Genomic DNA, 17,278 nt, shown 5'->3' with positions numbered 1-17,278 from the left:
GCAGAGTTAATGAAGTAGACTTAGAAGTCATCAGCACTGTAGTAAGACCAGAAGCAATGGGAGTAGATGAGAGTGCAAAGGAGATGAGCACAGATAAAGAGGTCTCAAGACAGAACTTGGGATACACCTATATGTAAAGAAAACGAGAAGGAATACTGAAAGAGGAAGGAGAAATAGGAAAGTAGAATGTTACAAAAGTCAAAATGAGAATGACGAATAGCAACAAATAGCCATGTTGCAATAGAGTCAATGGATGCAACATTCCTAACCTAGTGGAAAGAGAGTATTTTACGCAACTCTTGAGTTAACTTCAAGAAGATAAAGGCAGGTTCTCATTGATTTTTGTATTTCCTGCCATGATTTACACTTAAGAAACTAACTTCTATTAAATGATAAGAGTAATAGCAAAACCCTCTATTTTCTACATGGTTAAAAATAAGCTACACTTCTATAAAAGAAAAAAGGAGGAAAATATTTTCATTTCTAGAGACTGTCTTCCTTTTTGGTTTATTAGCCTGAAACAATGTCTTTTATTTCTTCTATGTCACCAAAGCACAATGCTAAGAAGATAATACATTCTTTTTTGACTAAACTATGTTTTCATTGTCCTTTGCTCTCTATTCATTTTCATGAAAGTAAAAATACAATGGTCAAAATCTTAGTAAAAAAATAAGCTATGTATGCTTTACACTTTAACAATAAATTTCAGTGGCTATGGTACTAACTTTCATAAATATATAAAACACGCTAGAGACTAATCAAAAGCTTTTTAAAAAGCTCTCATTGTAAAATGCTCTTAGAATACTGCAATAAGCTTGTAAAATTTTCCTAGATGTCCTAGTGAAAATGTTACTGCTTGTATTACTCTTGAAGTTAACATCTAAAATATTTATCAGAAGAAGATGAATTTAATAGACCCTAGGAATCTAATGTACCTTTTCTGGAATAAAGTTAACAGCAGCATAAAAAAAAGAGTAGAGTCAAAATCTAAGATCACTAGCATGTCTACATAACTATGTAAAATTGCATTATACAGGAAAGTAAGTCTTGACCAAAATAATTTATAACTCCTTACCACACTTGTCATACTGCTCTGACTAGTGCTGACAAGTTTTTTGAATAAATTGTGAATACTTATTTCAGTGTATAAAACATGGATTTATTATTTATGCTGAGGGAAAGAACACAACTGGCTGTATCATGAGCAAATTTCTCTGACCAACGTCAACAGGAAGAAAACTATAGTACGTTATAGGATACTAAACAAAAACAGCTCCTAATTAAGCATGTATACATGATCCAGCCCTCATTCTTCACTGTCATAAGGTCCTGAAAATGAGATCTTCACCCTAGCAGAAGAGCCAGCTGACTTGGGCCTCAGTCCCCAAACAGCTGGTTGAAGGGAAAATCCTGTCATGGTAAGTAGAGGGCATCTCTCTCACCAAGGGTCCCCGCTCAGCCAGCTAATGCATAAAAACAACAGACACTGAGGAACTCTACCACAGGAACCTTTGCTTTTATAGGCAAAAATCCCTGCCAACCAAAACTTAAATGTATAAGAAGAAACAAAGTACATAGACTGGGAAGACTACTTGTGCTTCATTATATACACCCTTACTGATTCCACTTCATTTAAAAAGAGAGAGAAAAAAAGCCATCCTCAATCCTAATTCTGACCACCTCAAGTCAAATGATCTTCATTCCCTTTCCTCTTCTATCACCCACTCCCTGGACTTCATCATCCTCTAGTGCAGCACCACTTGGCAATCTGAAATCCAATATCTCCACTTCTGTCCCTTTTGTCCTTATCCTTCTAGCTCTCTCACTCCCCAATACCACTGTTCTTGGATTAAAGTGTTCCAATTCAATTAAATTGCTGCTAGTCCCTTAACCTTTCCATCTTGCAATCAATCAAAGTTGTCTTGGATTGCCTTCTTTGGGAATCCAACCTAGATCTCATGATCCATCATCATTTCAACCACTTTTCCTGCAAAGACTCTTAAGTGTTCCAAGTCAATTTCTCCTTCACTTCTACAAAGTGATCCACTGCTCCCCTCAAACTTCCTATCACTATTTTCACCACAAACTACTAGCAACAAGCTTGTTTCCTATCTTACCAAGAAAACAGAGGCCATAGGTCAAACTGTCCACAAATTCCTATCCCTCCATTATGCCCCTCGTTCAAATTTATTACATTCAAATCCATTTTTTTTCTTTTACCCTTCTTCTGTCAGAAGATAATGTGTCCCTTCTCAGATTGAAAGCCAGTTCATACACTTAAGCCCCTGAAACTCCAGCTTTCTCAGGGACCTTGCTCTAGCCAAGTATTCCCTTTCTCTCCCATATCCCTAACCTTAGTCACCCCAGCTGCCTCTTTCCCTTTAATGCTGTTATTTCCCAAAGTTCCTCCTGATATTCTCGTTCTATACACTCTTCCTGGGCCATTTCATCTACTCCTGTGGTTTCTACTAACATGTATAACTGACACGCCTAAATCTAAAATTCTAGACTTCCCTCTTAAGTACCAAACCATCATTTTCAAACACCTACTGATCATTTCCACTTGGATGTCACACATAAACCTTAAACTTAATATTCATGACTACTCATTTTCTCCAAAAACATTTTTTCCTCTTAGTGATTTACCCAGTTTCCCAAGCCAGAAACCTGGGAGGTATCACAGATTTCGCTTTCTACATTATAAAAAGGTCACTGTGCCCTGGTAATTTTACCTGCTAAATCTCTCTAATCCATCCTCTCTCTTTAACCCATGTCTACCACAATGCAAGCCACTTTCTGTCTACCCCTACTGCTACCTCAGTGCAGACAATCATCTCTATAAAATTTGCTCTCTATGCCTCAATCTCAATCCCCTCTAATTCTTCCCTTCAGTACTGTTACTGTAATGTTACTGAATATAAATTTGATATTACTCCCTCTCTTAAAAAGCCTTAATGGCTTCCAATCACCTTCAGCATGAAATTTCTTTTACGTGGAATACAAACATGTGCTATTTCCTCTGCCTAGAATGACCCCCTTCTTCTCTTGGCTGGCTTCTACTCATCCTATAAAGACTCAGCTCAGGAATTACAAACTCGCTCTGACCACACTTCTAGGCTCAATTAGATCCCCCTCATCTGTTTCCACAGAGTAGTGCCTGCAAACAGAAATGACCAAAAAGGTTTTATTCGTTAAATACATAAAACCTCAGAGTTTCCTGCCTCTGCAGGCCACTGAATATCAATTACACCAAAGTGATTTTACAAAGTTTTAAAGTAATTTTTAAGACAATGAAAAAAACTTTTCATACAAATATTCCAGAACAAATTAGCTAGTATGCCTACACTAAAAAAAAAAGGCTTCCCTGGTGGCGCAGTGGTTGAGAATCCACCTGCCAATGAAGGTAACATGGGTTCGAGCCCTGGTCCAGAAAGATCCCACATGCCATGGAGCAACTAAGCCCATGTGCCACAACTACTGAGCCTGCACGCTACAGCCCACAAGCCACAACTACTGAGCCTGCGTGCCACAACTACTGAAGCCCACACGCCTAGACCCCGTGTTCCGCAACAAGAGAAGCCACCACAATGAAGCCCGTGCACCACAGTGAGGAGTAGCCTCCACTCGCAGCAACTGGAGAAAGCCTGCACGCAGCAACAAAGACCCAACGCAGCCAAAAATAAATAATAAAATAAATAAATTTATTAAAGAAAGAAAGAGAGAGAGATAAAGAAAGAAAGAAAGAGAAAGAAAGTTATACTGCTGAAGCATGAAAATTCATATTTAAGGAAAATAAGGAGAAAAAAGAGGAAGGACTATTGCTGTTATTATTTAATTACTATATTATAAAATGACAAAATGATATTATAGCCACTATAAAAACAACTTAATATGCAAATTGTTTTGTAAATGAAAACAATTAAGTTGGAGAAAACTGTAGAAAATCCAAAGATAAGTAATAAATGTCAGTAAGACATTATCCTTTATCAACACTCTTTTCTTCTGTTTTTGTAACAGATTTGAAATCTTTAAAAATCCAGCTTATTATTAATTAAGAAAAATATTAAAGCCAAGCACTATGGCCAAAAAAGGTAGAAATTATTAAAACTTAAAGACTAAACATAGAATGTCTCACTTCATTCTACCTTGTTTATAAAGTAATGGAGAGGGACTTCCCTGGTGGCACAGTGGTTAAGAATCCGCCTGCCAATGCAGGGGACATGGGTTCAAGCCCTGGTCCGGGAAGATCCCACACGTCGCCGAGCAACTAAGCCCGTGCACCACAACTACCGAGCCTGCACTCTAGGGCCCATGAGTCACAACTACTGAAGCTCGCGCGCCTAGAGCCTGTGCTCCGCAACAAGAGAAGCCACTGCTTGCCGCAACTAGAGAAAGCCTTCACACAGCAAAGAAGATCCAACGCAGCTAAAAAAAAAAAAAAAAAAAAGTAATGGGGAAGGAGACAACCATTCCAAAGCACATATACAGTTAGCACTGTATTGTATTAAGTTCTTGAGTAGGCTTTTAAGTAGTTCAAAATGACTATTTTGCAGATAATGTTTGTGAAGATACTGGGAGAATGTTAACCAGCAAATCAGTATACAGATGGAAAAGCTTCTTATACATAGAAAGGCTTTGCCTTAGGGTCTACCAAGCATACCTCTCCCCTGACCCCACCCTCCTAAAAAATAAATACTACTAAAAACTTACCAGTTCTTTTAAGAACAAAAGTCAAAATACAGCACTGCTATCAAATTACCAGGGAAAATTTAATTCAACCAAAATATTTCTTGAAAGTCAAGCCTCTCTCCTAAAAAAACATCACTATTAGGTTAATGACTTCATTCTTGTTTTACACTTGTGACACAGTCAAGGTTTTTTTTTCAATTCCTAAAGGACTGCCCTAAGCATATTAAAAGTGCCACTGGTTAAGAAGTCAAAGTTCTTATATCCAACAAATTCTTGTGGAGCCTGTACTATACACAAAATTATGTATCAGAGATAATCACACCAAAAGTTACTTTTGCCATAACCTAGAAGACTAGGTGCAATTACTAAATACCTCTTTAGCTAAGGTTCAAGTAAAAAAAGCTAATGAGCTTTATTGAAAGTTCCTAGATTAGAAAGGGACTGAGTTTTAGAACTTTGTAAATTAGCTGTTTGGAGCTCTGAATGCATTTTCCAATAGAAATAATGTAATAAATGGCAATTAAATCCGCAAACCAGCCCACAAAAGCCTATGATACAGAGGAATCACAATTTTTATATGGATTATAAGAACTGGGAATAGCTGGTTCTATAAATTATTGTTAAAATTAAAAAACAGGATTTGAAATTTTCTAATTTCCTTACAATTAGAACAGCCTATTTCTTTAAAATTATTTAAAATGGCCAAATTGTTTTTTTGTGTGTTTTTTGGCCAAATTCTGTAAAATACTTTTTATAACTTTGAACAGATCATATAGAGAAAATAATGAAAATCGATTATCACAACAAACTACTGACTGAAATAAAACTTATAATAGTCATCTTTCCAAAAGTGGCACATCTGGTTTCCATCATTGGGTAGGTAATATTTTCTTACTTTATTAAAAAAAATACTAGATGGAGTTTGTTGAAGAATGATGAGACCAAAGCACTTACAGAAAAGTTAAGGTTCCTTAGAAGTCTAAAATTCAAACTTTATTGGGTAAGTTCTAATTATGAAATTGCAGGTACTCCAAACTACATTAAATAGGAAGAAATATAAAATAATTGCTTTTACAAAAATGTCACTGAAATATCTTATTTCAGAAACGTGAAAAGAAATTGAGTAGCATCTTTAAAAAGTTTAAGAGAAATAAAATGGCATCTTAAGATAAAAAGCCAATAGAGACTAAATGTTAATAATTTCAATTCAGGAACTATTTGGAGAATTTAATTTGTATATATTATTAACTTGAGCCTGTTTAATAATACGCTTTTTCCCTCTTAAGACTTTCTCATCATAATGTAATAAACCCACTATTTAACCCTATTTTACATCAGAAAGAAAACTGAAGCTCAAAGAGGTTAAGTAAGATGTCTTTCTGTTTTGCTAGCACTTAAATTCAGGTGTATTCTATTTGACTCTAAGCCCAAACTTCTCAGTACAGTATTGCTCATAACAAGGCTTAAATGATTCCTGTGGCTCTTCACTGTTTGTCCTAAGTCAGGTGTCTCTAGATAATTGAATACTTCATGAGATTGGTAAGAGTTAAGCTGCATGACCCATGACAAAGAAGGAAAGCTACTTCCAATTGAGCGATATATACTATAAACGCAAAGGGGCACAGACTGTACAACAACTATGATTATTAGTTTTTAGAAGCAACAAACATAAGTTTCTGAATCCTGCCGTGACCAATTTAGTGTTTGAAAACGGCCAGAAAAGGGGAGGGTACCATACACCTAGCTGAATTCGCTGAATCGGCTCAAGCCGCGAACTTCGTTCCTAAATCTGGTGGACAGGACGGTAGAGAAAATGAAAGCGCCTCACACTCGCCAAAGCAAACTATGAAAACGCTTGTGGAAAAACCCACCGGTTCGTACATCTGGAAAGGTGGAGGGCCAAAGGGGAATCAGACAGGGCTGGAGGATGCAAGTGAAGGACGGAGTCTAACAGGACCGGCTATGCTCACCGTGCCTTCTCCCGAAGTCGCCCGAAGCTTACCTCCTTGACAGGTGGGAATTTCTTCTTGCATTCCAGGGACAGGGCCCGCAAGTCGCTCTGCATATTCTCCAGCAGCTTCTTAACCGCCTCGGGGCTGTTGGTGCCAGACATGATCCACCAAGCTCCGTGCCAATTTCTGAGCGGCGCAAACGAACTCCGGCACCTGTCAGCTCCGTGGGGCGACAGGCAGCTCCTTCCAGAAGCCTCCGGCCCTTGGGCTGTCCGCCTCTAGGGCTCCGCAGGGGCTCGGCCCAGCCTGGGCAGCGAGCCCGAGCGCCCCCGACAGCCTCCTCGCAACTCCCCCGGCTCTTATCCGAGGGGCCCCCGCAGTCGCCCCGCCCCGCTAGCCTCCGCCGGCTCTGGCAGAGGAGCCCACGAGGTGGGCAAGTCCCTCCCGCTGACGCAGGCTGGGCCACACCGGTTGTCACCAGCCAAGCTGGTGAGAAGCTTCAGCGCTGTCTCCCCAGACCTCCCAGACTCCCCGACGCCATTAGCCGAGTCGCCCACAATTCCGAGCGCGGCCGGGACACGTCAGCTGCACTTCCGGGCACCGCGGCCACCGCCTCCGCCGTGGCCAACCCGGGCGGCGAGCCTCAGGCAAGGCGTGGCCAGGGGCGTGGTCACGCTCCGGGCAGGCCCGGATCAGGCCCGGGGCGCTTCCTGGGGTCCCCGCTCCCGGCCTCCGAGCCGGCTTGAGGCGCAGTTTGCTTCGAGATTCGCTTCCTTTTAGGTGACAGGTGTCTGAATAGAGCCCCTGGTACTCGTTGTTGTACCTCTTTGCGTATGGTTGTGTTAAATTGTATTTCGGTGTAAACAGTTTGCTTCCTTTCGGATTAATCTTCATTTGTCTTGTCCCTCTTCATTTCTGCCTCTTCGAATCTCGGGGCTAGTGGCCCCAAATCAACGCTTACCTTCTGTTAATTTTTTCCCCCTGAGGACCTAAATTGCAATTCCTCCACAAAGTTGTACAAAGCATGCTGGTGCACTTACTGCGGAGCCGTCACTTATTTTCCTAATCTGTAAAATGGAACATTAAACTGCCCTCTATTCCAAACCCTCCGCTGGTTTTCCATTTTGCCCAAAGTAAAAGCCAGAATTCCTCTTTTCGCCTACCTGGCGCTCTGCGATCTGTCTCACCTCCTTTACTGCGTGTCTGTCTCCTCGCTAAAATGAAAGTTTCAGAAGCGTTGGGTTTTTTTGTTTTGTTTTGTTTTTTTCTGTTTTGTTCCCTGCTGTATCTCCAGTGTTAGAACAGTGCTTGGCGCAAAGTAGGTGATCGATTAATATTTGTTGAATGAATGGATACCCTACTAAAAACAGCATTTTGATGCTCAAATAAGGAACCCATATAAAAGCCTTCATTAGGTCTGAAGTGCCAAACACATGGGAGGCAAAGATAAACAGAAACGTCATCTGTGCTTCTACGAAGATCCAGGTCACTATACTTTTGTCCAAAACATTTTGCAGCTAATGAGTAGGAAGCAAAGAAAGGTAGAGGGAAAGCCTGAACCAGGGTAAAGGTAGGAGATGAAGAAATGAACACCTTCAGACAACTGAGCTAATGACACCTTTACAAGACGGAAGACAGGGACCTATGAGATTTTCAGTGGGCGGCAGTGTTGGTTGTAAAATAAGAAGGCCTTGCACCACAAGTAATTTGTAAACTAAGAAATTTCTTTTTCTTTTTTTTCCTCTGAGACAAAGCAAAGCAAGGGTGAATAAAGGTGGCAGATGAGGTAAAAGTAGGGAGGTCCTAGAACAGTAGCTTGGATCATTTGTGCCTATCACACAACTTCTGGGAAACTTGACAGCTGTATTAAAAGATGTGAATTTAGCTAAAAAATAAAAACTTTGGCAGAATTGTCACAAAGGCAGCCACATACAATATGCAAAGGAATGGGCACAGCTGTGTTCTACTAAAGCTTTATTTCCAAAGAAAAAAGAAAAAAAAAACTTTGGCAGAATACAGGAATATGTGGCAGATGTTATTCTTGAGGTCCCAGGGAGCTTTTTAAAAATGAGCCTCTAATAACTGGCCTAGTAATCTATGACAAGTGTCCCCAACTCCCCAGGCCATGGACCGATACTGGTCCACAGGCTGTTAGGAACCTGGCTGCACGGCAGGAGGTGAGCGGCCAGCGAGCAAAGCTTCATCTGCCACTTGCCATCGCTCCCCATCGCTCGCGTTACCACCTGAACCATTCCCCCACCCCGTCCGTGGAAAAACTGTCTTCCACGAAACCAGTCCCTGGTGCCAAAAAGTTTGAGGACCGCTGCTCTAGGATTGAGATCCCATCTAGTGCCTTTTCCTATGTAGCCAATTTTTCTATTGAAATTTATTTTTTTAAATAAATTTATTTATTTATTTTTGGCTGCTATGGGTCTTCGTTGCTGTGCATGGGCTTTCTCCAGTTGCGGCGAGGGGGGGCTACTCGTGGTTGCAGTGCACAGGCTTCTCATTGCAGTGGCTTCTCTTGTCGTGGAGCACAGGCTCTAGGCACTCAGACTTCAGTAGTTGTGGCACGTGGGCTCAGTAGTTGTGGCTTGCAGGCTCAGCAGTGGGCTTAGTTGCTCCGTGGCATGTGGGATCTTCCCGGACGAGGGCTCGAACCCGTGTCCCCTGCATTGCAGGTGGATTCTTAACCACTGCGCCACCAGAGAAGCCCTATTTGTTTTCATTATTAGTAACTTTGGCATGATTTACTCAAAATCAATCTTCCTAGAGTCTTTTACATCTCTATTATATATAGTTGAGGGAATGCAGTTGGAATTCATTAATTAAAAGTGACACAAAATGATTTGAAACGCCAAAATTTTCTTAATGTGTAACAATTACCTATATCTAGTATTCTGTAAATTTCTTTAAAAAAAAACAAAAACAAATAGTTTTCCACTTACATATGCCCAGAGAGGCTGTATTGCCCCAGGAACAATGCATGACTTTATTCCAAAACCAAGCAAGTTAGCAAAGGTAAAAACAATTTTTGGTTTCACAAGTTAAGAAATCAGATAAACTCAAGAGTTAGCATTCTGAAAACAGAATCATTTCTCTTTTAGTACCAAAAACAAATTTTTCAAATATGTATTATTGTTTTCAGGTATATCAGGAAGTACTTTTAAAATTGTAGCACACCTGTAAATGTTGGTATGAGTGTAATGTGCCTACAGAATCTGTCTTCATTGAAAATCACACTAATAAATGCCTGATAAATCTAACCTTTTATTACCATAAGTAATGCTTTTACAGCATTATCAAATAGTAGCTAAGCCTCAGGCTCTCAAGTCAAAAAGCCCTCCATTTGAATCTCTGCCCTGTTAGTTAGTATCTGGGTGACTCCAGCAAATTATTTAACCTCTCAAATTTTCAGTTTCCACTTCTTTATTTATTTTTAATTTTTAAATTTTATTTTTTTATACAGAAGATTCTTATTAGTCATCAATTTTATACACATTAGTGTATACATGTCAATCCCAATCGCCCAGTTCATCACACCACATCCCCACCCCCCTGCGGCTTTTCCCCCTTGGTGTCCATATGTTTGTTCTCTACATCTGTGTCTCAACTTCTGCGCTGCAAACCGGTTCATCTGTACCATTTTTCTAGGTTCCACATATATGCATTAATATACGATATTTGTTTTTCTGACTTACTTCACACTGTATGACAGTCTCTAGATCCATCCACGTCTCAACAAATGACCCAATATCGTTCCTTTTTATGACTGAGTAATATTCCATTGTATATATGTACCACATCTTCTTTATCCATTTGTCTGTCGATGGGCATTTAGGTAGCTTCCATGACCTGGCTAATGTAAACAGTGCTGCAATGAACATTGGGGTGCCTTCTACTTCTTTAAAAGAAGAAAATACAAGTGCCATCTCATGAGGTAGTTCTAATATCTAAATGAGATATTGCAGGTAAAGCACAATACCTAGCACACATTAAGTGTTGAGTAAATGTTTTAAATAGAAAAAGGTAACTTTTGAGGTCATTACTCATGCTAAGTCTTTTATTAACTTCTAAATAGACTTAATTATCAACAAGTTTTAACTTTCTAGTTGAAAATTAGGAAACCCATCTTTTTCTGAGCCTTTGTCATGAATCTTTTAGAAAGTTAATCTAACAATGAGCATGTATTCACGTGTAACAAGAAAACATCTAATATCATTCTGAAACATCTATCTCAGTTTAAGGATGACATACAAATATTACTCAATCTACCTTGCTAGTTGTTCAATCCCTGAGATTTCGTCATCATTCATTTATTCTCCTCTTGGACTTTTCTCTCTTTCACCTACTCCATAAATATTAGTATTTCCCAGGATTCTGTTCCCAGCTCTCTTTTCTTAATTTATCCTCCCAAGTGATCTTATACACACCATGACTTCAATTCCTACCAATCCATTGATATCACCCTATATAACCTCCATTTTGACAAATACCAATAGAATGTCCAGATTAACAGAAATACCACAATAGGGATAACACTTGGATTTACATATCTAAGGGATACAGAAAGGAATATAGTTGTAATATCAGCCAAGATATGAAAGTGCAAGCTTCTAGACCTTCCAAATACTCAGACCTTCTGGAATATATAACATCAGACCTTCTGGAAACTTTACTTCCCCTTCAGTCCTAGCCTTATATACGTAAAGCTAAACTGGTCCTATACATAGCCTTCTGAAGAGACTGCCTCACCTAGGCAAGGTAACTCATCAATCTCAGAGTTATACAATGTACAGTGTGATAGCTAAGGTGCAGTACAGAGGATATTCAGACATGAACAAATCCTATATTCTCAGCTTCCCTAGGCTAACACAGCCTAGTCCAAGAGCATCCCTAAAGTTCGTGCTAGGGAAATAAAACAAGAAACTGTTATTCAGATATCTCTGAAATTCATGATATCAAGCCCTTATACACAAGATTATAACTCCAGAGCTCTTGTGTGAGATCCAGATATGAACATTCCACTGCCTACTGGACTTCTTTACCTGGAAGTTTCACCGGCACCTGCCACTCCTCCCCATAAAGGAGTCGGTCCTCTTAATACGTCACATTTCTCAATGAAAGGTATCACCATCCATCTGGTTGCCCAGACGAGGAAACTAGGAATCAGACTTGATTCTTCCTTCTCCCTCACTGACTACATCTAAGCTGAATCAAATTCTGTTCATTCATCCCTCTTCGTAATCCAATTCATCGATCATCCATCACCATCTCTCGCTGATTTAAAACAGATTCCAAAGTATAATCTCTACCTCCAGTCCATTTTCAACTTATTTCCACATTGGTCCCAGGGTCTTCTTTCTGAAATGAAAATGTGAATCCCTTTTATAATTATTGTTTTCAGATTGAACTCCAAACTCCTTTTCATGGTGTACTAGTTAGATTATTTTTAGATACCTCAGGCAGTAGGGGTTCAAAGAATAGTGCATGAGAAAATGAGAGAGAAAGGAGTTTCAACCATAAAGCCAGGCCCCATGGGAATATAGGAAAAGCTTGGCTTCAAAGAGCCTAGAATGTAGTTTGAAAACTAGAAAAACCTTTGGTGTCCATACTGCTTGATTGATCTTAGTAGCAGATGCATTTTGCTTCCTTCTCCCTAGAATGCTCAAGTATTACCAAGACACAGCTACTCTATGTTTCTACTAATATTTCTCCTGCCTCTTCCAACCAGTTACCTCACTCCAATTCTACGCATCAGTGAGATTCTGTTTTCTTATGGCTTCTGCTTCCCCGTGTCTTTTGCTACCTCATGGTCTTTGCTGCTTTTCTTATTTCTCTGTGTCTGTTTAGCTTCTGTCTCACTACCCTACCAACTACATATGTTCTCTTTATGTGTCACATTCATATTTCTAAAGAGAAAGAATCTAAGTAGTTCTGCAAATCACATATATATGGTATATTCCTATTTTGCTGTGCCTTTTGCTGGACCACCTCATAGGTCCAGAAAGATTACAGATTAACTGTTTTTGGAGCAGGGGACACACCTGGTTCAAACAGCTGTGGTCAAGGGTGATGGATCTATGTGGTCAGGGGAAGGGTCTCATGTGGTACAGAACATGGGCATCTGTGCTGAAGAAAATGTATCAGAGATCTGTTAGTTGAATGAATTAATAAGAAATTTTATTTGCAAATGTGTTTGTACCACTGGCATTTTTCACAGAACTAGAACAAAAAATTTCACAATTTGTATGGAAACACAAAAGACCCCGAATAGCCAAAGCAATCTTGAGAACGAAAGAAGGAACTGGAGGAATCAGGCTCCCAGACTTCAGACTATACTACAAAGCTACAGTTATCAAGACGGTATGGTACTGGCACAAAAACAGAAAGATAGATCAATGGAACAGGATAGAAAGCCCAGAGATAAACCCACGCACATATGGTCACCTTATCTTTGACAAAGGAGGCAGAAATGTACAGTGGAGAAAGGACAGCCTATTCAATAAGTGGTGCTGGGAAAACTGGACAGCTACCTGTAAAAGTATGAAATTAGATCACTCCTTAACACCGTACACAAAAATAAGCTCAAAATGGATTAAAGACCTAAATGTAAGGCCAGAAACTATCAAACTCTTAGAGGAAAACATAGGCAGAACACTCTATGACATAAATCACAGCAAGATCCTTTTTGACCCACCTCCTAGAGAAATGGAAATAAAAACAAGAGTAAACAAATGGGACCTAATGAAACTTAAAAGCTTTTGCGCAGCAAAGGAAACCATAAAGAAGACCAAAAGACAACCCTCAGAATGGGAGAAAATATTTGCAAATGAAGCAACTGACAAAGGATTGATCTCCAAAATTTATAAGCAGCTCATGCAGCTTAATAACAAAAAAACAAACAACCCAATCCAAAAATGGGCAGAAGACCTAAATAGACATTTCTCCAAAGAAGATATACAGAGTGCCAACAAACACATGAAAGAATGCTCAACATCACTAATCATGAGAGAAATGCAAATCAAAACTACAATGAGATATCATCTCACACCAGTCAGAATGGCCATCATCAAAAAATCTAGAAACAATAAATGCTGGAGAGGGTGTGGAGAAAAGGGAACCCTCTTACACTGTTGGTGGGAATGTAAATTGATACAGCCACTGTGGAGAACAGTATGGAGGTTCCTTAAAAAGCTACAAATAGAACTACCATATGACCCAGCAATCCCACTACTGGGCATATACCCTGAGAAAACCATAATTCAAAAAGAGTCATGTACCAAAATGTTCATTGCAGCTCTATTTACAATAGCCCGGAGATGGAAACAACCTAAGTGTCCATCATCGGATGAATGGATAAAGAAGATGTGGCACATATATACAATGGAATATTACTCAGCCATAAAAAGAGACAAAATTGAGCTATTTGTAATGAGGTGGATAGACCTAGAGTCTGTCATACAGAGTGAAGTAAGTCAGAAAGAGAGAGACAAATACCGTATGCTAACACATATATATGGAATTAAAAAAAAAAAATGTCATGAAAAACCTAGGGGTGAAACAGGAATAAAGACACAGACTTACTAGAGAATGGACTTGAGGCTATGGGGAGGGGGAAGGGTAAACGGTGACAAAGCGATAAAGAGGCATGGACATATATACACTACCAAACGTAAGGTAGATAGCTAGTGGGAAGCAGCCGCATAGCACAGGGAGATCAGCTCGGTGCTTTGTGACCGCCTGGAGGGGTGGGATGGGGAGGGTGGGAGGGAGGGAGACGCAGGCGGGGGGAGATATGGGAATATATGTATATATATGACTGATTCATTTTGTTGTGAAGCTGAAACTAACATACCATTGTAAAGCAATTATACTCCAATAAAGATGTTAAAAAAAAAAAATGTGTTTGTAAGTGCTTTCTTATTCACTTTTTATCAATAATTATATTTTAATTATTGTTTATAATCTAAAGCATTTGGAGATTAAAACTATGTTAAACTCATAATTAATAGCTGTTGTGAATTTAATTTTAGTTTTATTTTAGTCTCACTCTATTATTTTTCCTTTGTCATCATTAATTCTCTCTGAATCATTTTTCCTGAAATCAATTCATTTCCACAGTTTTCTTTTTCAAAGAATTTTACTTAGTCCAGAAATGGTCTTTAATGCCTCTTGGCACATACTGTCTGTGTACTTCTTAAAGAATATTCTCAAAGAATCCCTTAAGCTTTAATTTTCAGAATTAAAAATTATAACTTGCTGGCTGGTCTAAATTACATACTACCTGAAGAACACAGATGATTTCTTTACACAATAAGAAAATGATTATGAAAGACAAATTGTGAATAGAGAACCTATAACCTACTATTTCAAACATCATGTTTCTAAATGTAAACAATAAGTTGTTTATATATTACTTATGCTTACTTTCCAAAATGATTTTTTAAACATTTTGTTTTCTGTCTTTATTGTAACCTCTTTACGAACATAAAATGATTCTTACATATGGCCCATCAGAATTTGGTCCCTGTTGTGTGGAATGGCAGTAACAATGAAGTAACAATGAAGGAGCAAGTTTTTTAACAAGATAGCCATCTTCACTGCAAAACTGCTCTTAGTTGGTCCTTCCCAAAATCATTGTATCCATCAGCTACCAGAGTGAAAATGGTGCAGAAGTAGTTCTGCTTTGAGAAAGAAGAGGGAACAGTCACCTCTGATAGATGTCCTCCACTCCTAGCAGTTCACTGAACGTTTTAACCAGCCGAGGGATGAGAGGCAGTATATAGATTTGCCGGGTTGTTTCTATATTACAGAGATTGAAATGCTCCACTGCACCGTTTTCAGGGTCCAGTGGATTAAACTCTTTCATCCTGTGATGATGAATTCTCTAGAGACATTTAATATTAACAAGAAATCATTTTAGAGATATTTCTTCTAATAGTTGTTATTTCTATAGCATCTTAAAGCCTTGTCCTTTATTCTTTCTTTCAATCTTGTTCCTGAGGCCAAGACCACACTGTCTGGTTGACCCCAGCTCCTTTCAGTCAGTTCTCTCATTGCAGGCTCACACTGGAAACCCATATGATGGGGGCTTCAGGCCAGCTTATCCTTCATAACCTTCATTCTGAGCTGCTCTCCTGGACTTGTTTCTCAAACCTGACTCTGTCCTTTGACCCCAGCCTTCCTGGCTATGTTAAGCTGGGTTCCCTGGGCGCAGACCCTAAGGAGAGATTTGTGTGCAAGTAATTTATTAAGGACATGTTCCCAGAAGAAGCCAGTAGAGAGTAGGGGAAGCAGGGAAATGGAAGAGACCAATCAGGCAAAGCCCCAAGGAGGGCAGGGGAACGTTAGGGAAGCCTCTAGGCAAGGGATCTGTCTCATGTACATCAGCCACATCAGCCGTTGGCCAAAGGCTCTCCCAGGTCTTCTGGCTCTCCGTGTGTAGGAGGCAAAGAAACCAGAAGCCCAAGGGCAGCTCAAGACGCAAAAGCACACTGAAAGGGGAGTAGAGAAAACAGCACAGGCTGCACAGAAATGATGAAAGCGGCAGAACGCTTCACTACACTGTCTTACTGGGCCACTGTCAGTCATTCCGTCCTCTAGATCAAACCATCCCTGAGACCCTCTTACCCCAGCCTCCACTGTTGGAGCAGTGCTCTCCCACCAGGCATATGCCAGCGCAGTGGTTCTCAATTAGGGGCGACTTTTCCCCTGCTCCCATCCACCCTGCCCTGGGACATTGGGCAATGTCTGGAGACATTTTAGATTGTCACAGCTTGAGGAGGGGATACTAATTGCATGTGGTGGGTAGAGGCCAGAGCTGATGCCAAACATTTTACAATGCCCAGGACAGCCCCCCCTAACAAAGAGTTATCCAGTCCAAAATGTCAGTGGTGCCAAGGTTGAGAAACCTTGCATCTAGCATCAGTTTCGGTAGTTAGATCACTGCTTTGTTCTCCAGTGTTTGAAAACCTGGCTTGCGACCTGCCTGGTACCCCGATTCTCTAGAATGATTCTCATGAATCCCCAGACTCCTTCTCAAACTGAGAGTCAGTCCCTGAGCCCCAGCCTCATGTCATGTCCACCTGCCTGCATGTCAGAATATTGCCTGCTTCTAGGTCCCTGTATCTAGGAGCTTTGTCTGACCACATGGGTGAACAAGCAGTTCCTCTAGCTGGAACTTCTTGAAGTCAGTTATCCTCCCTGAATATTAATATCATCTGTGTTTGTTAATCTGTTCTTGGATATCAAATGCCACCTCCCTGTCTAGACTTCTTCCTATGGCCTCAGTTTCATTTATTCTCCTCTGGCCGATTCTTCCCACTTTTCACCGTACTGCTCTTTCATCAAATGGGCACACACAGTTTCACACTCCCATCCTTCCTGGTTAGCCCAGCCTCACTGTAGTTAATACATCTGTGTCCAGCTGCTTGACTAGACGCCCCAAAATGTATTTTAGAGTTAGAAGATGTGTCCCATAGAGAGCTGGGAGATCGCATTGGTTTAGCTTAATATTTCCTAACTGGGAAAATCAGGAAAGAGGTGTCCATGCAAAGCAGCATCTAGGCTAGGTTTGTCTTGTAAGTCCTCCTCTAAGTCTGAAGAGAGAACAGTTCCCACTTCTAGAGCAACTG

The 17,278-nt window shown here is 40.1% G+C and overlaps 1 protein-coding gene across 2 annotated transcripts in view; it reads right to left on the bottom strand.

Annotated features, from left to right (window-relative positions):
• The window catches only part of MON2 (MON2 homolog, regulator of endosome-to-Golgi trafficking), a 124,061-nt gene extending 116,888 nt beyond the window's left edge, over window positions 1-7,173 (bottom strand). For both annotated transcript variants that reach the window (XM_082849674.1, XM_082849675.1), the window contains exon 1: window positions 6,692-7,173. In XM_082849674.1, the coding sequence (XP_082705800.1) occupies window positions 6,692-6,802 (111 nt within the window). In that variant the 5' untranslated portion in view covers window positions 6,803-7,173. The remainder of the gene's footprint in view (window positions 1-6,691) is intronic.
• Window positions 7,174-17,278: the final 10,105 nt, after the last annotated feature.

This window comes from Leucopleurus acutus (genome assembly GCF_964270905.1).
Source record: "Leucopleurus acutus genome assembly, chromosome: 11".
NCBI lineage: Eukaryota > Metazoa > Chordata > Mammalia > Artiodactyla > Delphinidae > Leucopleurus > Leucopleurus acutus.
This window is presented reverse-complemented; position numbering and strand designations above follow the sequence as displayed.